Source organism: Balaenoptera borealis, assembly GCF_965194805.1.
Source record: "Balaenoptera borealis genome assembly, chromosome: 21".
Classification (NCBI taxonomy): domain Eukaryota; kingdom Metazoa; phylum Chordata; class Mammalia; order Artiodactyla; family Balaenopteridae; genus Balaenoptera; species Balaenoptera borealis.
In genome coordinates, this window is record NC_138880.1 from 32,523,156 (window position 1) to 32,545,822 (window position 22,667).

General features: G+C 37.1%; 2 protein-coding genes across 2 annotated transcripts in view; one reads left to right on the forward strand and one right to left on the reverse strand.

The window, feature by feature from the left end:
- VEGFC (vascular endothelial growth factor C) overlaps positions 1-22,667 on the reverse strand; it is a 98,355-nt gene that overhangs the window by 74,796 nt on the left and 892 nt on the right. The window lies entirely within an intron of this gene.
- Positions 22,546-22,667, forward strand: part of LOC309619505 (uncharacterized protein) — a gene marked incomplete at its 5' end in the record, with an annotated part of 132,357 nt that continues 132,235 nt past the window's right edge. The window contains one exon of the mRNA XM_082374696.1: positions 22,546-22,662. Coding sequence (XP_082230822.1) covers positions 22,546-22,662 — 117 coding nt within the window. The remainder of the gene's footprint in view (positions 22,663-22,667) is intronic.

Below are 22,667 nucleotides of genomic sequence, written 5' to 3' on the forward strand. Positions count from 1 at the left end.
CAATCAAAATCATCTCTTGTTCAAAGAAGTGGTAATAAGATTGGTCAGAAGATGATGGAAAAAATCTTTAGAGTATGGAAAGAAAATAAATGCCAACCTAGAATACTTTACCTAGAAAATCAGACAATAATATACAAAAACAAATCCCTTTCCAATAGCTTCAGAAATGTCAAATACCGAGGTACCAACACGGAAGATGTGCAAGGCCTCTATGCAAAAAGGAAAACTTAAAAAGTTTTTATATTATTTGAGAGAAATTTTAAAAGACCTAAAAGAAGGCTCAATATTGCTAACATGCCAGTTTTCCCCAAATCAATCTTTAGATTCAATGCAATCCCACCATATACTGCCAAGGCAATATTAAAGAACAAATCAGAAGTATCTGTGCCATGTATCAAGTTTTTCTATGAAACTACAGAATTTAGGACAGTGTGATACTGATGCAAGATAAGCAGAGTGAAATATAAAACAGGGAGTCCAGAAAAAAACTGTGTATGTATAGAGAGATCATTGATGGCAAGAATAACACTGCAGAGCAGTGGGAAAGACACTAAGATACTTAGACATTTAAAAGAAAAAAATTAATCCTGATTCACTCTCTCCTCCCTATACAAATATCAATTCCAGGTTGATTATAAATCTAAACACGAAAGGTAAAGCAATAAAGCTTCTATAAGACTATCATCATGACACTGAATAGACAAAGATTTCTTAAACAAGATATGAAAAGCCATAAAGGAAAAAGAAGAAACACCACTCTACGTTAAGGAAAAAGAAGGAACCACTTTAAGGAACCACTCACTCTACATTAAAATTAAAAAGTTCCAGTCATTAAAAAAAGAAAAAAACAAAAAACAAAAAATAAAAACAAGGCCAGTAGGAGATGGAAGATATGTGTAATGTATATATCTTACAAAAATCTGGGGTTCAAATCATGTAAAGAAATTCTAAAAAATCAATTAAAAAAAGATATATAGCCAAAGAGAAAAATGAGCAAAATACTTGAACAGGCATTTGAGAAAACAGAATATTCAAATGGGCAAAAAACTTATAAGAAGATCTCCAGCCTCATTAGTCACTCTGGAAAGGCAAAACAAAACCACAGTGAAATATCATTATAGAACCACCAGAATGGCTAAAATGGAAAAGGCTAACAAAACCAAGTGTTCGACTAGGATATGAACAAAAAATAGGTTGGGATATATAGTCCCCTCACTTCCTCCCTGCCTCGCCGTAGACATGAAAGTGTGTGCATTCCACGGTTCCAGAGCCTGCTGGCAGCCCCTCTGCCATGGTGCCCCGCAATTTCCAGGATTGATAACACCATTCCCTTCATCCTGGCCCTGCGAGAATAGGATGGTTAGGACTTCCCACCATTGCTGGTCTCTGGGTGCGTCATAAACACCTACAGTTCTATAAAACAGACTACTCATTAAATTCTTTCCAACTAAAACATTTGCAGGACCCTGACTGCTATTCCTTTGCAGAGATTTTGGCTTGTAGTTTGTGTAAAACAGGGAGCTATTCTAAGGCCTTAAATAAGAGATGGATGTAATGCGACTTACAGTGTAAAAGGGTTAGTCTGTCTGCTCTGTTGAGAACACTCCACGAGGTGGTTGAGGGTGGAACCAGTGGGACCAGTGGACAGACCATGCTGTGATCCAGGTGAGAGACAATGGTGGCTCAGGTAAGAGAGGTGGCAGAAGCCACGTGTAGAAGTGGTAGATTCTGGATATTCTTTGAAGGCTTAGCCACCAGGACAGGATTCCCTGATGAATCTGGATATGAGGTAGGAAAGAAGTAAGCCAAGGATGACTCCATGGATTGTGACTTGACCAAATTAAGGAAATTTGTCAGCTTGACTGAGTTAGGGCAGATGTGGAAAGAGCAAATTTGACCCAGGGTGGAGGAGATCAGAAGTGTGGAAATGCCAAACAGGAAGTGGAAAAGTGAACTGGTTACCTTCTAAACTTCAGAAGAGAGATCTGGACTAAAGACACAATTTGGGGGCTATTTACAACCACGGGACTGGGTTACACCACCAAGGGAGCGAGTGGTTATCAGTAAGAACAGAGGACATGGTGGGGAATCCCTGGGCACTTCAATATTAAAAATTCTGGAAGAATAGCCAGCAGTGGAGGACAAGGAAGAGAACCACTGAGTCAAAACCAAGAGAGACAGCGCATCAAGAAAAGGAAAGATCAACTATTGCAAATGTTGCCAAGTCAAGTAATAGGACACATTGTATACATTTAAAATTTTCCGCATATTCTGATGTTTCAACAACTGAAAATTTAAAAACCTTTCTGGTTGGGGAGAGACTGCCGCTCTGAGGCTGGCCAATTCTTAGAAGTGCTCAGCTGGGAGCATGCCTTTGATAGACAAACTAACCCATCCAGAGCCTGGCCTTCTCTTCTGGCCCAAACACTCCAGGAAGCAATGTTCCTCTGCCTTAACCATCCCAGGGCCAGGTACCAGGCAACTAGGGGCCACCCCTCTAGCTTAGTGCCCCTGAAATTATTCAAACTCCCCAATTCCTAACTGTCCAAGCTGCCCTGCCTTGCCTTTCCCTGGGAAACTCCAAGGAAGGCTGTATGTAGTCTCAGCTTTCCCCCTCGCTCTTGCCTTCTGCCTCTTCACCAAAACCTCCCTTGGCGACCCGTTCCTCCGGGTATGACAGACTTTGTTTTCTTGAGCCTCTCTTCTGGCCACACCTGACTGACCGCTGCATGAAAGAGCACAGAACGAGGAGTTCTGATCGTCGTACACGGGCTTTGCCAATGGGGAGGTCACAGCTATGTTGAAAAGAGCAATGTGTTATTCATATGTTATTAAAATGTATTGAGCTAGCAGATATTACATTAATAAATGGATATTTAGATGAACTTTATTCCATCTGTGGACCTTGAATCACAAAACCTCAGTTAAGGACTCTGAAGGCAAGAGTGGGGATCACGCTGACGCATTTAATGATTTTGACAGGCCCTCGATGGAGAACTAATGTTTTACCAGTAGCTAAGGTGAGACAGCGCTTCACGTGAGTTTACAATGCTGTAAGGTACACACTCTTTCCCCCAGTTTACAGTTGAGAAACTGACTCAGAAGTGTTAAGATCATACACCTCCTAAGTGCAGTGCTAAATTCAAATACAGTTCCCACCCCCAAAGTCCATGCTGTTTCAACTACCCTATGCTCTCTAAAAATAAAATAAAATAGAATATTTAAAGAAGGCATACTTGAATTATCTGGGAATCAAATCTGGGCCCCTGTATTCCCTGAAAATACTATTTCCTGGTAACCCTAAATATTGAAACTTCCCATTGTAGATGGATCTTATTCCTCTTTTCCCATTAAACTGAAAATATTTAGAAATGTTAAACCAACAAAAACCAAGTTAACTTCTCTTGCCAGCTACCTAATGATTTCAATCAGTATTATTGCTTAAAATTAAGAGGCTATGTTAAAAAAAACTTTATATTAGTAAAAATCTTTCTAAACATACTTAGCAAGTATATTTGGCTGCTCATAAAGTCTCTTTGAAGACTTGACAAGTCATTTCCAATGCAAAAGGGTAAATCCTAACATTACCAACATTGTTATTGTGGAAACACTTTAAGATATTAGTCACTAGAATGATTTTCTAAATATATTTAGGAGGTTTATTTGCCTACATATGAAGTCTCTTATCAAACCTGACATGTTATTTCCAGTGACCTGAATAGGCTATTTCCCTGAGGAAGCACAGTGGAATAAATTCTCAATACAGACTTGCCAAACAGAGAATAAAAATAGTATCTAACATATATTCAACTTTGAAATTATCTATTTCTATTATAGTGTCCTCTGGACCACTGCCCCTGAAAAATAACTGAGCTCCTATTCGAGCAACAAATGCTCTGCTGAGCTGGTTTAAAGTGATCAGGATAAAGAGTGCAATAAAAGCTATGAGAATTCCACGGCAGCGTCACACACGAAGGTCTGGCTTTTCTGAATGAGGGGCACCTCTCCTCTGCCTCCCCTCCCCCCACAGAGCAGCCGATTGTGACGTGACCTCCAGGTACACACCCATTCCTTCTCTCCCTCTGCCCTCACTCTCATCATTCATTCACGTGAAAGTGCAAATCACCAATGAACGTGCAAAACTTACTTTTCTCAAGAAAATGCACTTAAGAAAAAAAAGAATCAGTGCTTGGCATCAAATAATTAAATTCTAATGGAGACTACTTTGAAACATCAGCATGTATGAAAATTGCCCCTAAGGCAGATTAGGAAGAATAATTCAAACCATTAAGGATAAATAATCCAGTTGCAGGGGGAAAAGTTTAAGATAACATAAACTGGTCCAATCTTATTAGTGTATCAGATGATGATCTATGGAAATTAAACAAGGTAAATACTTGAACTTCAAACACTCTTGTAATAGTTGTTTTCTTCTCTGTTCGAAATGTCTTTTTATGTCAAATTCCCATTACATTTGATACATGGTCTGCTTACTGGAAAAAAAAAATGTGTTTAACACATAGGTTTACAAATTTGAATAACAAAATCAATAGGGCGAAATATTAAAGGTAATGAAGAAGTAACAGAGAACTGTGCCCAAGGGCTCCATGAGCATCAGACATGCACTGATTACGTGCTTATGAGCTTCTGTTTCCCATTTTCCTTCTCAGTAAATGTATAAGACACATGAAGAGGTGTAGGCAGAAACCACAGAACACACATGAAGATTCTTGTATCTGGCAGTAAGACCGTGGACACTCCGCCTGGGAGAAGTAACCCCTGTTCTTCCTTTGTGAGGACAACACAGCTGAATCTGTACCTGGTGTTTTATTGGTAGTGTGAAGAAATTTTAATCAACCATCTCCCTCTTATGCGTACTTTTTTGCCATTCTCACAAGGTGGTGATCTGAAAATCAACACAGTAAGGTCAGGACTATCTGTTATCAGAGTAGCCTGTGATCTGACAATAGTTGTCCCTCACTTTCCACACAGACACTGGAAGTCTCCACAAACACCAAATTGGTCTCACAAAAGTTACGGCTCAGTGAGAGGAAAAAGTGAGCATGTTGGCTGAAGAAAGTCCTATTACAGTTAAGCATTAAGCAAGGGAGATGAATCCATTAGAAAGAAGTCAAGTAAAATTAGAAAATTTTCTCTTTCCAACCTCACAGAAAATACAGAGTAAAAGGAAAACCAACACCAATATTAAAAAAATTTTAATTAAAAATGTTATATTTGCTTGATTTGGTATTAATTTTTCTTACACAGAAATCTACATAACTTGAATATTTTTCAAGGGCACTAGCTTTCCCAAGTTTTCCCCTTCTGTTACTACACCTACTTTTGACACAACAAAATTAGTAAGTTTAAATTCTCATGTTCTACAAATGTTTCAGGTAAGAACTATCCCTCCAAACTAAACTTGAAATCTTTTGAACAGTCAAAAGGTCTTACGTAATAACATTCATATAACTTAAAATTTAATCCTTCAATAACATTAATCTTTCACATGAGTATACAAGGAAGGCACCAAGTTTGCAAGCATGAGAAAAAAGTGAGAAATCTGTGGGAAAAAGAAAACAAAATTAGAAATCATATTGATACAATGTTACAAACCAAACACAGGATACTCAAAATCCATTCTCCTTTTCTTCCATATAAAGGGAGTTCCAATCTTGTCCGAAGTTGCCTGTGCTTTATTTCTCAGCTTCTCTTGCAGCTAGGGATGGCCAAAAGACAGTTCTGTCCAATAAGAATAAGTGCAAATCTACTATAGATTTCAAGAAAGCTTTTGCTTTCCTGTTAAGGCACCAGATTCCTGTCTCCTAATTCCTCCTTCCTTGAAATCAGACATAATGCTGTAGAGGAATTAGTCTTGTTGCAACTTTGGGGGAGAATATGTGGGAGAGTCTGGGACATTGATAGCCAAATAGAGCTTCACATGGCACCAGCCCTTAACTCCAGTGGCATGAAAAGTAAACTCAAATTTGCTTAAGCCACTGCAGTTAGATTCTTGTTACATACAACCAAATCCCATTTCAAATGATATTCTTGAAGTAGTTGGTGAGATCACCAGAGGCTGAAATAAAATTCTTTAATGGTGGGGTCATAGCTATAAAAAACAAAAACACCTCCCAAGCATCAAAGAACAGAAGTATAGGAGAAGCCTTGGGGGAAAGGAGGCAAAAGAGAGAAGAATAAACGCAAATTTTTAAAAAGTGCAGAAGTGACTGCACATAGCAGAGGTGGTAAATAATGGTCGCAGGAAGGGCAATGGAGGAATGCAGTAATTCTTGTTTTCATTACAGCTGAGTCATTAAGATGAAGTTATGTATAGTATACTTTAATCAACGCAATAAATTTGAGTTTTTATACTTAAAACTGCTAATTTTCAGGAGTCCAGAAAATTCACTTATGAAGATAACCTTATTTCTTTAAAATACTGAATAAATGGCAAGTGCCTTTAAAAATAAAACTGGTAATACATATTATATATGGTTGATTTAAGACATGACATTACTTGCAATTCTTGAATAATTTATGTTATGGCACGACTTAATATATATTTTAACGTATAATTAATAGAATGAAAAAAATTCTGGTTGATATTTTGAACTATCAAACTCAGCAATAATTGTGAAAATTAACTCTATGAGCATTAGATTTTAAATATGATAGAAAGTAATATGTAGTTAATAACTTCAGAAGCCAAAATCAAAGAACTTTTATTTCAGAAGACTGCTTGTGACTTAGCAACTGTATTTGGTTATACCCAGTAGTCTACATGTGCGGAGTTTGTGGAACATTTTTGTGGCAAAAAAAAAAAAATTAACTTTGCATAGATAAATGGCTACAGTGTGTATAATAAAACAGAAGAATATGAAACTGAAGATTTAAATATGAAAGGATCCAAAAATGAAAAAGTATAACCAATTCCAGAAATCAACCTGATCTTCTTATATGAATGTGGTAAGGAAAAATACACTTCATGGTCCAGATTATGTCTGAAGGAATACATTAGAACACATGCTTTACTTAATGTTGCTTCCTGCACATGACATGTCTTGATTTGTATTCTCTATATTGCCAGGTAAGAACATCCTACAAATCAACTGGTCCAACCTCAGACCTGCCTGAACCAAGACTGATCAGGTTTTAATGACCAATATGGTCAAAGAGCCTTGGGAGTGTCCTGTAGGAATACGGCTCACTCACAGATACTCTAACAATCCACTACATGGGAAATAACGTGGCAGAAGGGAATTTAAGACATTTACCCCGGGGTGGAGGATAATAATTCCAGAGCTCCAAGGGGAAGCGAGTAGCCCCCAGGGAGAACACTTGTCAAGTATAAAATCTTTAATCATTCCAGATTACTACAGCTCCAAAATCTTACAGCTGAAAAAAATTTATCTAACTAAAAGAAACTTGTGTTTAGAAATAAACTATTATTATAAAAAAATAGCTTGAACTGAGGTTATATATCCCTTATTTATTATTTGAGGGTGATTTTTTTTCCCCAAATGTTAACCTGAAACTCTTCATTAGTACTAAAGGGGCTGCATATATTTAAAATTTGTGTTGGACAGAGTATTTCTTAAGAACCAGTACTCTAAACGTTAGCCAATCAAATTTTTGGAATCACCTCTACACATTCCATCGAGTTTTATAATTGCAGTTAAAACAGTTCATGTGACATCTGTAAGCACTTGTTGATAGATGAGAAGATAGTCGTTTACACCATGTATTATATTTCCAGCTGTTTTAAATTTAAATTAGCATTCTTTCCTAATTTCCCATCTTGATGCTATGGTGACAAATTCAGGCTTGTAAAAGCCTAGAATCAAACACAATTTTTAAATAATCCAGGTGTTTAACTATTCATTAATCTGAATGAAGATAGAAAAATATTTTCTTGTTTGCACATTTTTTTTCGCCAGTTCTGAGATATTTCATCCCACTTTCTCTCTCTCTAAATCCTATGAGGATCCTCTCTCTCTCTCGCTATTCCCTCTAGTTACCGCTACCCAAACACTTAGAGTTGGTCAGGGGTCATTCCCAAAGTATTAACACTTTCAACAGTGAGAAGGGACAAAATGTATAGCTTTCTTAATAGAACACTGTTTATTTGGAATGTGGTTACTGAACAAGGCTTCTTGAAGTATTTACAAAATATAAACATAACATTTAAAAAGAATTCATCAGCAAGGCAAAGAATATTAGATATAAAGATACAAATTATTTTAACTCTAAACTCAACACATTAAGGACATAGTACAAACTTATAAAGTCCTTCCATAGCCACGGGCTCACATTAATAATTATAAAAATTTTAGTCCACCTTAGTCTAGAAGTGTTCTTTTGATAAGCATAAAGTAATTTTTTTTAATTATAAGGGATTTCTGATTTCCAGGGGAGAAAACTAAACATGAAGAAAGGCAGTGTCTCATCACAAAAACAAAAGTTTTCCCTTAAATCCTTACTAGATTTTGTCTTCTGGATTTCATTGGCCAGAACTGTCCTATGGCATGCTAGCTGCAAAGAAAGCTGGGAAGTAAACTTTTCTAAACTGGATACAGGAGACCTCAAACTCAGTTTGGTCCCAACTACATTTAATATTTCCAATTAAACCTTTGAACTACACGAAGAAAATGAATAGGAAGCAGCAGGGCTTAGGCATAAATGATCAAGTCTGAGAAGAGAAAAAAGCTGTACTTCTGCACCCTGTGATATTTATAGGTGTTGCCAAGACCTCATAACAGACCAACCTTCCAAAAGCTGCAGCAAGAGGGAAAGGAAGCATGTAAAGACAGAGAAGAATCATCCCTGCCTGATCCTGACCCCGTGTGGACCAAACCCTAGCTCAAGCGCCATCTTTTATTTAGCAAAATATGATGCTATGACCCAACAATTACTATTATTATTTTAGGTTATTATTATTATTTTGGTTTTATTATATTGTCTTTTTTTATCTTTTTGTTATGTATCAAAATGAACTTGGATTGTTAAGTTATAGAAGTTTCATAAGGTATTACTATTTATAGCTATTAGATTATGTATCTTTAATTAATGTGTTTAATTACCGACAACCCAGTTAGTATTGTTAATTTCATTAAAAATATTTCATACTTTGATACTTATTATTTGGCATTACCGCACAGGAGATGTTTTAAATTCATTGAATTTTAACACTGTCTGGGTGTTGTAATAGCTTTTTCATTGGCCTAGGTAACCAGTTGTCACTTTTTGCTTAAGTCTAAGTTCCTGTCTATATTTATGAAAAACAAGTCACTATTATATATATGTGAAACTTTGAAAGACGTAAAACAGTTTACATCTTGGAATTTTATAGAATTGTTTTCCTCAGATTTTATTTAATACCTTAAACACTGGCACACAGAAGGCAATAACTGCTTGGTGAACACATTAATAAATCTTAGAAAGTGACAGATACAGATATAAAAGCTACTCTTGCTATATGCGAGGTATCTATTTTATAGTCAAAATATGCCTAGAAATCTAGTTCTTTAGCTCACTCTGCTTTAAGTTATAATCAAAGTCTAAATAATTCTTCAGATCTAAGAATCTGATGTCTTGTATTTATAATTCAAAATGAAATAGATTTTCATTTTGCCCACAATCATAATCAGCAAAATATTGAACTTTAATCAGAATAATTCATGAATAGGAACAAAATGACAACTGGGGAACAGGAGACAATGTGACTTCACATGTTGGTGGTCTAGTTGCGGCCAGCTCAGCTTTCTCATGCTACATGCATTTGCTGGTGAGCTTTGATGACTAAATCATGCTGGAAGTTACCAAGAATTTCTATTGCTATTTGCTCACAATCATAATTGGAAGCAAGAAAGACAATGCCAAAAGTAAAGAAATAACATATTCAGGAAAAAAGCAAATAATAGGACCCTCTTCTACAAAAGAATGCTACTGGAGGGAAAATTGTTCCTTAAGATGCCCTAAATAAAAGAAAAAAACGTATTCTTTCTCCAACAAGAGCCCGCAATCCCAAATTATTTAGTACTACAACATCTATTATAATCAAATTTTGATTAAATAGGAATTACCTAATTAAATAATTTTGATTAAATCATCTGGCCTTGAGAGCAAGTTATTTTGCTGACCAACTAAAGACTTATAAGGGCTATTATAAACTATGTTCATCTCTTAATTACCAATCTCATTGAATAGAAGTTTCAATAACTAAACATAACCCAGATGTATTTTAACTATGCTTCAACTCCCTGCTGCAAAACATGTGCTATGATCCAAAACACCCTCTGCTCTACATGCACAGGAACTTACTTTCTCCATTTCCTGAGAGTGCCTCATTTTCAAATATTCTTTCCCCTCATAAACTCTAGCAAGATCCCCCCAAATTTTCTGATTACAAACTGTAGCAATGAATCCGTTTGACAAAATTATTATAAATTTTACATGTTGTCAAACACTGACTTCCTTCCTCACCACCAAAAACAAAAAACAAAAAATAAAACAAACAAACAAAACTGATGAGAGTTTGGAAAAAATTCTGGTTCTTCAAACTAAATGCACATACTATATATATATACTATATTTATGGATGCAGTATATGCACTAAATTTATCAAGCCATAAACCAGCTAATATTACACTAAAACTGAAGCCACCATAATATAAAAGCATCATTTATGCATCAAAATAGTGGGAAGATGTATTGAGGTGAAATGATAACAGAGATTGTAGAATCTGATTTTCCAAAAGAATTTAAGTTCAAATTTTTAAGAAAATCTAATCTCACTATAAATGTTAACATTCTTTGTAACATGACATTTGTATTTTGTGCCACAAGGTGATATAAACAATGAATAACTCCTGTCAGTAGTGGGCACATATATTTTGTAATGAGCAACAGTTGTTTACAGTGTGTTTAAAAATATTTACCTGCAAAGTATTATGTATGAGTAAAAATATGTAATAAAGGGAAAGAAAAGAATGTGCAATTTATACAGAAGGGTATGTAACATGTGTCTGATATTTCGGTTTTTAATAGTGTTGCCGTATCTATCAGCACCCTGGGGCATGTCATCAAGTGGGATACTTTGCTTTGGAGTGAAATCTTAATTTCTAAATCAGGAGTCTTTTTAACCTTCAAGGGAGACCACGATGCTAGAATTACTGTACATTTTTCCTACTGCACATAGGACAGGACAGCTCACATCAGTGGAAAAGCAAAACACCTAGATAGTTTAAAAAATGGATTTAATAAACAAAAGTGATAATAGTTTAGGCTTAGCAAAATAGAAACTGTTCTGAAAAAGACTGACCCTAAATACGGATAGACTGTAATGTTCCAATGAACTGGTAAAAGCATGCACCTTCAGGGATTTATGTACCATTAGGTCCCAATGAAACTCACAGAAACACATACTGAAATCCATACTTATGATGTCTTAGTGATAGCTTATTAAAAATTAAAAGGTTTTAAACATATGTATATTTAACTGGAACTCTTAACATTCAGACTAATGGCACTTGACCGGTTGACATTTTAGATAGCTATCTTTTAAAACTCATAATCCATTCTCTAAGCAAGTATTTAATACTTATGTGTCACACAGAGTGCACATGGCTTAGCATATAGTTCATCTGAATATCACAGATTTAACGTTAGCACATCTCCTAGTTTATGAGTTACCATTCCAATTTTGAACAGAAATTCAAATTTATATTAGCCTAAGTCAGTCCTGGGTGGAGGAAACCCATGTCCAGCCCTAAGAGGATTAGAGCTAATAAGTGGAACAAATCAGGCACGTGTGCTCTCCTCCCTCTTACCACTGTAGACACACTGCAGACGTGTCAAAGTGAAAATCAACATTAAGGGCAACTTGAATTTAAAAAATTGGCACATGAAGGCACAATTTGAATCTCAGGTGTTTTCTGCTAAAGGAAGCTTGAGGGTCCTTCGTGTGACTCTGTCCCCAGTTTAAGATTGCAGAAGAGCCTGCACTGTCAAGTAAGCATGACACAAAAAGGTAACACCGATTTTAAACATTTCCATCTTTAATTCACTATGTTATGCACCATGGTATCCTATACGACAGTAATATAACTACATACAGTCATCCCTTGGTTCCAGGATCTCCACAAATACCAAAATCCATGGATGCTCAAGTCCGTTAGTCTATAAATGGCATAGAACAGTCAGCCCTCCCGTATCCAAGCAACTGGTTGGGTTGAATCCTCAAATGCGAACACGGGGAGCCTGACCGTAAGCTATGCTCATGTAGCTGTGACACAAGGGTGTGTTTTCCTAAAGTAAAACAGAATAAGTCTCCAACTGAGCAGCCCTCGCTGCTACCAACGTTTAGGGGAAAAAAATCATTTGCACTAAAATTTATAATTATTTGCTTAATCTGTGTATATAAAGCAGCTTCAAATTACCCAACTTGAAGTGTAATGGTTATGACTCATGAATAATTTTGGCCTTGATAAAATTCTAATTTGGCATGGATGGACATCAAAATGAAAAGACCTAGTATTCAAAGGGAACAAACAATGAATCACTATCATCCCAAAACTAAAATTTTGGCTCTAAGACAAAAGAATTTGTTTGTTTTTTAGGGAAGTCATAAATGTCAGGACCCGTACGCAAACATGAATCTAAAAAAGTGTTCCATTTTTCAAAACATAAACTTGGAAGAAGACTTTCAAAAGGATAAAGTAATGAAATACACACAACAGACACAAACGAAAAAGAAGGAATTAAAAATATTCCATGTGGGCAATGCTACTGTAGTAAAGTAACCCATAGTGGTTTTAAAACAGCTTCATGCTGGTATTTGGTATTAACTATTTCCAAGGAACTTTGAGTGAGAGGAAATAACAAGCTCTTTTACAGATTATAGGAATTTAATCATAGAATTCATAGCAGCTGTGTGGTCACTCCAATTAAAAGAAAATCAAGACTATTTTCTTTAAGATTTCAGTCTAATGTAATTTGCCAAATGTATCCATTCTTTGTTTGGACTTGGGTGGGTGGTTTGATATTAGGTGGAAGAAAAGACTCCACTTAAGCATAAACAAGGAAAAGAAAAAATGTACTATTTTCTTGAGGATAGGTTATAGGGCCATCGCCAACACTTCTTTTTAAGAAAGGTAATTATTTTTGCCATTTCCGAAAAAGGTATTAAACCTTTGAACACCAGCTGGCTGAGGAGGTGATAAGCATCTGCGTCCCGTCTTCCCAGTCAGTTCCCGGGAGGGAGTAAGCGTTGCCTGTCTCCAAGTGGCACCAACTCATATATAGGAGAACCTTCCCAAACAACCACAATATCAAAGTCTGCTCTTTTTTTTTTTATAGAGATTTTCCACCCATTTCAAGTATTTAAGCAAGCTGGAAGCAAAAATATTATTAATTTTATGAACATTTCCTCTCCATATAAAAGAATATTAAATAAGCAATGTTATTTTAATTCTGTTTCTGACCCCCCAAAATAAGCATAGCACTTTTATTAGAAAAATAAATTAGAATGAGAATGAAAAATTACTGTGAAGAAAATTAGATTAAACTTTAAAATTGAATACTATAACTGGAGAAATATATCAGCCTTTAAATATAAAGCATCCTTAAACCAAGAAACGAAAATTACTTTAAAAATAGATCATACCAGTACTGCATGTATGTAGGGATAATGTGTCTAGACTTATATAGATAATGTATTATCTAATTCTTTAATCATTTACATATTAGCTGAGTATCTATTTAGTGTTCAATCCTTCCTTCCAGATTCAGTCAGCAAAACTTCCTCTGTTTAGAAATATGGTATCTGATCAAAAGTTCCTAAAATACTCCAACTAACATCTGTATTGGAATCATAAGGAAGTGAATACTTTCAAGATGTTACTGAGTAAAAACATGTTCTTAGCTCTTGAAGAGCTGGGAGCTGTATCCACCACTTATTCTGAGTTTCCTCTTCCCATCTGCTCACACGCCCTCATCACCATCAATTGTTCAGCCCCAAGAAATTCATAGTGTTTCCTGACTGCCTGGCAAACTGGCAGATAGAACCAGCAAATAAAATCAACTCTTGTGAGCAAATGAGGGAACTCAAGGAACGCAGACTTAGACTTGGAGAAGGAAAGTATTTGCTCTAAGATTCAGCTCAGTGACAGCACAGACCGGACACTTTGTTGGTTGCCAGTCCAGAAAAGCACCCCAAAGAGGCAGGGCAATCACACTTTCTGAACAAATTTACACAAGTTTAACTCTTCATATAACCTTCCACCATTACATTTTCATTACATTTTACTTGGTGAAAGTGTATTTTTCATCTTTTAGCTATTCTGGGATGATTTCACTGTAATGCAGAATACATATTTATATCTCTCCCATGACGATTAAGAATATAAAGACGAGATGTTTACACATTAAAGTAGCAACAATAGTCTGTTTCTTTAATAGAGATTTAAACTTGAAAGCATTTAAGCTTTGAAAGTATTCAGGACGAGTTCATGTGAAATTATATGGCATTATAATGCCCTGTGTACCGAAGTCCTTTTTACCCAGTGACTTAAGTATGCAGTTTAGGGCATGACTGTCATGCTCTATTCCTTGATTTGGTGGTCTAAGGCCAGAGCTGTCGTCCTCAGGGACAGACACAAACCCTGGCACACAGGAGAGGTGGAAGCATACCATAAGCAGATCTACAATACATAGCCTTCCTACACTGAATGATCACACACTTTGGATTTCCCCCAACTGTCTCAAAATCAAACATCAACATTACATCCTGTTCCCGTACTGCAGAAATCAGGACAACTGCTGGTAAGCTTACAATAATTAAAAAAAAAACACATATAATAAATTAGGTGGGAAGGGGCTGAAGAATCACTCTGAAGAATATCACTGTTACTTCACATGCCTAGGACACAGTACTTATGTCTATGGTATTTTTCTGATGATGAAACCTATCTACTTAACAAAAAATGTACAGAATGCTTACTATATACCATAGTTCTAAAGGAGATTTCATATACACACACACACACACACACACACACACACACACATACATATATACATATTTCTAGCCTTCACCACTTATAATGCATGCATTACTATTGCATAAAAGGTGGTGAAAATGGTACTCTGGGGACCAAGTTTTAAGGTGAAACAAATTACAAAATAAATGGCTAATTAAAATCTTTACAAGTATAGAAACGGTAAACCACATCTTTCTGATTTCCTCTAAAATATTCATCTCCTCCCGACCTGTCCAAACCAGGACAATGTTGAACCTACCCTTGCTGAGAAGTCTGACTTTTAAACTCTGAAGCACTGTTATTTACACAAGGCTGTGCATCTGAATATTCCCTCTTTCATTACGTCCATTTTATAATAGTTGTCTTTTGAGTTTGAGTCAATTTTCTGCCACATTAAAAAAAATTTATAACAGAAACTACAAACTAATCGTGTCATTTACTTGATAGCTCATTTCTCCCCCCTTTTTGCTCTTACCAATAGGAATACTTGTAAGCAGATTTAAAGTGAAGGAATTGCTAGGACACTTCAGGGTTCTCTCTCTCTGTTTCTTTTTTTTTTTTTTTAATTACCAGCTGATTTAGGAATAAGTGTATGAACGATGGAAAATCTAATCTCATATATTATGATTTTTTAATATTCTTTCAATAGATTGTCTAAAATATTTAGCTCGGCAAGAAAGAACACGTAAGCCATTGATGGCAGCTTGAAGAACCATGAAGAGGTAGATGTGTGTGTGTGTGTGTGTGTGTGTGTGTGTGTGTGTGTGTGTGTGTATCTAAGCATGACCACTGTTTACATTGCTTGCTCTGTTTGGAATTCGAGCCAGAACGATGACTCTTATTAGTATATTTTATAAATGTTTCTGGACAGGATGGTGATGGGTGCTTACATAAGTTAAGTGGTCACCACTATCATCATCAGAAATCCAGAGCATATAGAGGAGTTCAAATAACATGTATGCGTGGCCAACGAAGTGAGGAGAGCAGTCACTGCCAGACACCTCCAGGAAGCCTGCAGTTGAAAATGGCTTCTGGGAAGCTGCGGACCAGCTTCTAGCCACTTTTCTAGACACTTCTGCTCAGTGATGCCAGGTTAAGTTCCTAAAAACACCACTTCCAACATTTCATTGAAGAATCTTCAGTGGCTCCTGTTGCTTTCAACCCATTCTCAAACATGGGTCCTGCTCCTTGGTTTCTTACATTTTCTACAATATTCCCTTCTGTTTCCCTCGAAGCTCTGGGCTCTCCAGCCAAAGGGGTCTGCTCCCAGTTGCCCGAACACCCCCTGACCGCAGTGGCATTACTAGCCTCTGTACTCTGCTCTCACACTTCAATATCCGAAATACCCCTCCCTCCCTCCTTTCCGTAACCAGCATCTACCCGCTTTTCGCAGCTGACTCAACATCACCCCACCTTTCCCATGACTGCTGAGGCATCCCCCAGAAGCCTCGCCAACGACTTCTGGTAAAGCAGGAGACTCTTACAAAATCCCTTACACTGTCTGCGTTTATAGTTTAACTCATTTCTGGTATTTGTAATGAGTAAGTTTCTTGATTCCTGTTATAGACAGGAGTCACTCACTCTACATTTTTTGTATCACTCACTTCATTGTAATTTCCTGCTTAGAACTGAAGCTGCTGCTAGTGAGAATTAATTAAAATGCCCCTGAATTGAAGATTTAAATATGAGAATTTGGAGTGAAAAGTACATAAACCTGGTTCCAATGGGTAAAATGGAGGTAGGGGTGTCCACAGGGCCTCCTTCTTGAGTCCTTCCATTTCCCTTCCAGGCTGTCACTGAGGCAATAGGTGACTGAGGAAGGAAGCCCTTTGGAAATGAGCAGCTCTCCAATCCAATCCCTTACCATAAGCCCTGGGGATTGCATGAACTTCAGATCCCAGATTTTTCAAGAAACCCAGTACATATACATTTTAATTCTCCCCCAACCCCCAGCAAGGTCTATGGCAGCATCTCATAAATACATTACTATTTCTTCAATGAAGTTTAGATATACTCAAACTTAGAGGATAAATAAAGACTATAAATAGCTTTATGGCAGATCAGATCAAGGTTATAGCACCAAATAATTTATGAAAATGAGCTTTGGGGTTTCAGAATTGCAGAAAAGGAATCATCAGGAATCCCTTCTAACATCTGAAAGCTACTAGGGTGCTATCAGTACCAGGAAAGGGTAAGATTCCACCGGCAAAAGGTATTTTAATTTAAGGTGCCTATTTGATTCTATGATGGATGCCCAATAAAGCGAATTAAATCAACACAACTTCTTCTCTCTCCAACAGGTAAACTAGGAACTCTGAAAAAAAAGTAAATCAATTGAGGATTGGAAGCACCTGAATAATCTGCTGGAGTAAATTTCAGAAGAAACAACTACACTGACAAATCTAAAATATTTACAATAAATTTTAGTGTTACATTATAAATCAAATGAACTATTCCCTCTTATTGTTTAAAGTTCTCTGCTACACTAATATTTCTAATGTGAAAAATTAATGATACCTTAATTCACAACTTGTACAAATCTGAAGTGACAAATATGTGTTTTGCAACAAAAAGTAGGCCTGTGTAGTACTTAAAGAATGCTCTTATCCGCCAGGAATGATGTAACAGGTGAAAGGGGGAACAATGTAATGTTTAGAAGTTGGAGGAAGTATCATGCCTCTGCAACTGAAGTCTGTTCTTTCCAAATCCAATTAATCCCGAGAGGTCACTTGACATAGTAAGATCACAATGTTTCACTGAAGTTATATTAGTGCAATTTAGAAACTCTGTTCAATTATCGTCAGGAATTCTTGTTAGGCCTCTAGTTCTGCAGCCATTCTTACAACAGTACTAGGGCTTAAGCCAGTTGTGATCTATCTTTAATCAGAGGGCACCACGTGGTGAACCCTGGAAGAAAGTCCAAGTTTCTCTCAGATTGTTCCACTGTGGGGAACGCGGCCTAAATAAAAGTAATGAGGGGGCCCTCGCTGTACAGCAATACTTCTCTCTGCCCCCTTGCATGCTGCTACAACTTACAGGAGGAAGTGGGTGTTTAGCAAAGCCCAAAGGCTCAAACCCATTACCACGCTTTTCTAAAATACATGCTGCAAAAGTTTTTCAAACAGAAAAAAGCTCTATTCTTGCCCCTGCTTGAGTCATTTGAGTCTTCGATTCGTCATCTTTAATAAAATATAATAACATCCATCTCCGGGAGACGTAGTGAAAAACAAAATGAAATTAACTTATAGATACTCAGGACATTACAGATACAACCTAATTATGTCAGACTCGGAGCCTCTAACATGAATTGATGCAGAGTGAGGTAAAGAGAGGAAGAGGGTTCAAAGGTTTCCACTTTCACAAACATTTCACATATCCCTAATATTGAACTTCCTTTCTAAAGATTGATGGTTGGTTACTGTGAAAAAGTATGGGTATCTGAAGTACATCAGAGAAATATCATGAAGCAACAAGAAGCACAGAGCAGGCTGCAAGTAAATGATTAAAAATTACAGCCACATTTATGGCCTATTTTACTTGAATAAAATTTACCTTATTTCTAATGCAGGGTAATAGGATATGCACACTGTTAATTTTCCTTTAGGGATTGTAATAATACTTGTCAAGAGCTCAAATAGTTCTTTAAAGTTTAAGTCCTATTGATGCTAGACAGTTATTTTCCTTTTATGGGATGTAAATTTGTAAAGCTTATTTTACTTCTCCAAAGAGTCTTAAGTCTAGTAAAATCTTAGGTGACTTATGGAATAATGCCTTTAGCTTCCAGCATACATCAGTGAAAACCAGTTTCTTCTCTTCTCTGAAGTGCAGCAGGACCAACATTTTCCTATGGTTATAATACTGATGCCAAGGTTAATTTTCCCACTCCCTTGCTTTTCATATTAATCAGTCACCAGACCTATGGGTTCTTCCTGTGTAACATCTCTTTCTTCGGTCTCCACTGTCCCCACTCTGCTCTATTTGTCACTTCCCTTCTTGACTATTACTGCTGCCTCTCAACCAGATCAGGCCCCCAGCAAAAGTCCTTCTGACCTCTAATCAATCCCATAAATGATTTCCAATAGCCTTCTTACTACCTATGTCTTTCAGGTGCTTAAATCATGAATAACCCTCCAAGACTCACAGCAAGACTCCCAGCATTCAAGTTCCTTAAACTGATTCAGGCCATATACATTGTGATCTCCATCCAGCTTGAAAGCTTCTTCTTATTTAAGAGTCTTCACTGTTACTCTATATAACCCCTCAACTGCCGTCAAACACTTCTACTTGCCCTCTCACTTTCTCACTCCATCCAAGACCTGAAAGGGATGCCTGTGTTTGATGTAGTCATCTGCTGGAAATTCCTATCCAAGTTACAGCTCAAGTTCTGCCCTAAGTCAAGGCACCCAGACCAACCAGGCCACATGGATGACTCTCTTGCCCAAACTTGAGGACACAGACATCGCTTTGGTACTCTTCCTCCAATAACTCACAGTATTTTTGTGCTTCAGGCTTTATTTTCCCTGCCTGAGTTGCAAGCTCCTTGAAGAGAGGAAAATGACTTTATGTCTTTTAAGATGCCCCATGCCTAACAGATTACCCTGCAAACTCAAAAACTATGTAATGAATATGATAAGACCAATGAAATTAGTCATTGTTACACACCAGACATACTGAGTGTAAGACTGTCACTGTGCGTGAGAATGACTTAGGATGCTAGTTAAAAACGCATGTTCCTAGACCCAAGTCCAGAGACTGGCTGTTCTCAGGTAAGGAAAAAAAAAAATATATTAAAGACCTGGAGGGAGTTCAGATGCAGTTAGCACAAAGATAGTATTCTGAGAAACACTGCCACTGATTAATTTGAAACAGTAAATAAAAAAATAAAATACCAAAGTGTGCAGAATTATAAATGATGAGAAAGAAAATAAGGCATGTTACAAAATAGTTGCCACCATTAGGAAGTTTTTTTTGTGATAGTCACCGTAAACCATATGTACTTTTACTATGTTAATTGAAAACAGCTATTCTCATTAAAGCAACTAGTGTTAATACTAAGCTAATCATTTTTTTTTTTGCATTTAAACTATAAATGTAGGGATATTTAAAGTTATTTATGTAATACAGAAAATTAGATAAGTTACATTTGTCTATGCAATAATATTTGATCTTTTTGATCATTCACTTAATTGACACAAGATTGTAAATCTTTAAGCTTTCTTTTGTTGAGTTCAATCTTTATTAACAAAGGCATTTGCAATGTAAGATATGCTCTCCTTGCATTTACTACTCTAACAACCTGTAAGGATCGAGGTATTTAAACTCCCAGTCGAACCCACCTTTTGGAATAGAAGCATATTTCATGATATGAAGTAATGAAGTAATTCCTCCTTTTGTTAATCATAAACCAACCTTTCTCTTAAAACCACACTCAACTCCAACCAACCACAGTGAACCGGTTGTTCTCAGGTAAGGAAAAAACAAAAAACAAACTCTATCTAATCTCACGTTGGCAAACGATTGTAGTTAGTAATCTAGTGCTTTTTTGAGGTTTTGCAGGTTTCTTTAGTTTGATGATAATTTTAAATATTTCCTTTTATTCCCATCATGTGTAGTTAATTTTAATTATATAATTAGGCAATACTTTGCTTGCCTTACTTTTCTGATGTTGACTTGCTTGCACTAACATCCTTGGGAAAAACACTTCCGAAGTTTTTCGTAAGTCTACAACCATGAATAATTAGAAAGAGGAACCTAATAACAGTAAATATAGGTCTAGAAACAAGGAGATCTGGCTTCCATTTGTGATTTTACCTCCAATTTTCTGTATGGCTTTGGGGATGAGGTGAAGAATGGGATGGCTAACCTTGGTTCACAGCCTGTGAGCTGTTTTCTATTTTATTTTAATATTAAAAAACACTTCTGAAGTGTAAATTACCAAAAATCTGCATTTATGGGGGATTATGCATATCTAGCGTCTTCTATTCACCTTCTGAAATCTCTTCTTGGTGTTTATGTAAAGCACAGAAAATTAACAATCAGCTCCCGTCCAGGGCTTACGTCCAAATGAGCGACTAGTCTTGTCCACTAGGGAGAGACATGGAGTCTTTGGACCACGTGTCTTGGCATTTTCACGGCAAGGACACAGCAGCTCGCCGGAGGCATTAATGACACACGCCCTCTCAGGCTGCTACTCAACCACTGGGGGACACTTCGGTGCGGGAGTAACACTCCGCCTTGTGGTCTGTGGAACTCAGAGCCTTAAGCCGAGGTGCCGTCACGTGGAAAAGCGTCCATACCGCACACAGAGTTATCAACCCATACTCACCATACAGAATATATAAGAGACGGTCAAATGTGAAAAGCCAACAAGAATGCACAAAGATTCTCATGGCAAAGGGAAACTCTCATTACATCACCAGTGAAGACAATTTTGGAAACTAAAAACACATTAACTGTTATCCTCCAGCCGCATACAGACGTAAACACAGGCACACACGGGCCCATCCATCCATTCAGGATCCACCCAGCAGGCAGCGACTCTCACACAGGCTCTAGGCTTATCAGGACAGGCTGGTCCTTTCACCTCCTATTTCACGCTTTCTTGCCGTAAACCGAAGTAGGTTAACATAGGCAATAGGGAGGAGTTTGCCTTCCTAAGTCATACTTTCAATAAATAGTTTGAGGAAACAGAAAGTGAATCGATACCATGAAATCCAAGGCATTTAAATTACAGGAAGTGTTAGTGGGTCTAAGGTTACATTTTTGTGGCATTTGAGGCTAGGAAGACTTTCTCAGGGCAATAATTACACCAATGTAAATATCTGCGTTGAAAAGTATTTCACAATGCACATAGAGCGCTCTTTTCTGAACTTTCATGTATATGTTTCTACTCCACAGTTTTTTTCCCCCTTGATCCCACTGAACGACAAATTCCAATATTTCAATTTTTTTCCCAAAACTTAAACACAAAGGTATGTTGGTTTTTCGAAACTCAGTCTTCTCAGTCTTACAGCGTATTTCAAAATAAAACCGGGAAAGCAATTTAATTTGTACACATTCGATAGATGCTAATCAATACAGTCAACTCAAGGGTGGCAGTGGCACACCCCCGGCCCTTCAGTTGCCATCAGGTGAAATAAAGTGCTGCAATCTAGTTCCAGCCAGGGGTACTGCCAGTGTGTGAACCGAGGCTTCCCGTCTTCTGTGGAAGACAAAACTTCTCCAGGAACTTAAGAACTCTCCTAAGCATAGTCTCCATCCTTAGGTCAGTTCTGAACTTTTAAGGTAAACAGATACTCTTTCAGGAGATCAAGGGAGAAGCGGGCACCAATACGATACGACACTTGAAAATCCGAATGTCTCAACAGTCTCCTGGCAACATTTTTTAGGCAAAGAGTTAAACATCGCATGTTAAAAAACCAGCAAGGAAATCCACCTTACTTTTCAGTACCTGACGACCGAATTTCAGAAACGCAGCGTTTACTAAGTTGAAAAGCCATGCCTGATGGTGATCGGAGATCCTGCTGCATCTCCAGCACGACCAACTGCTCCGAGTGAATCTGCAGTCCGAGGCCCTAAAGCCCGGTTCCTAAATGCCACATCGGAGGAATTCTGCAGGAAAGCAAG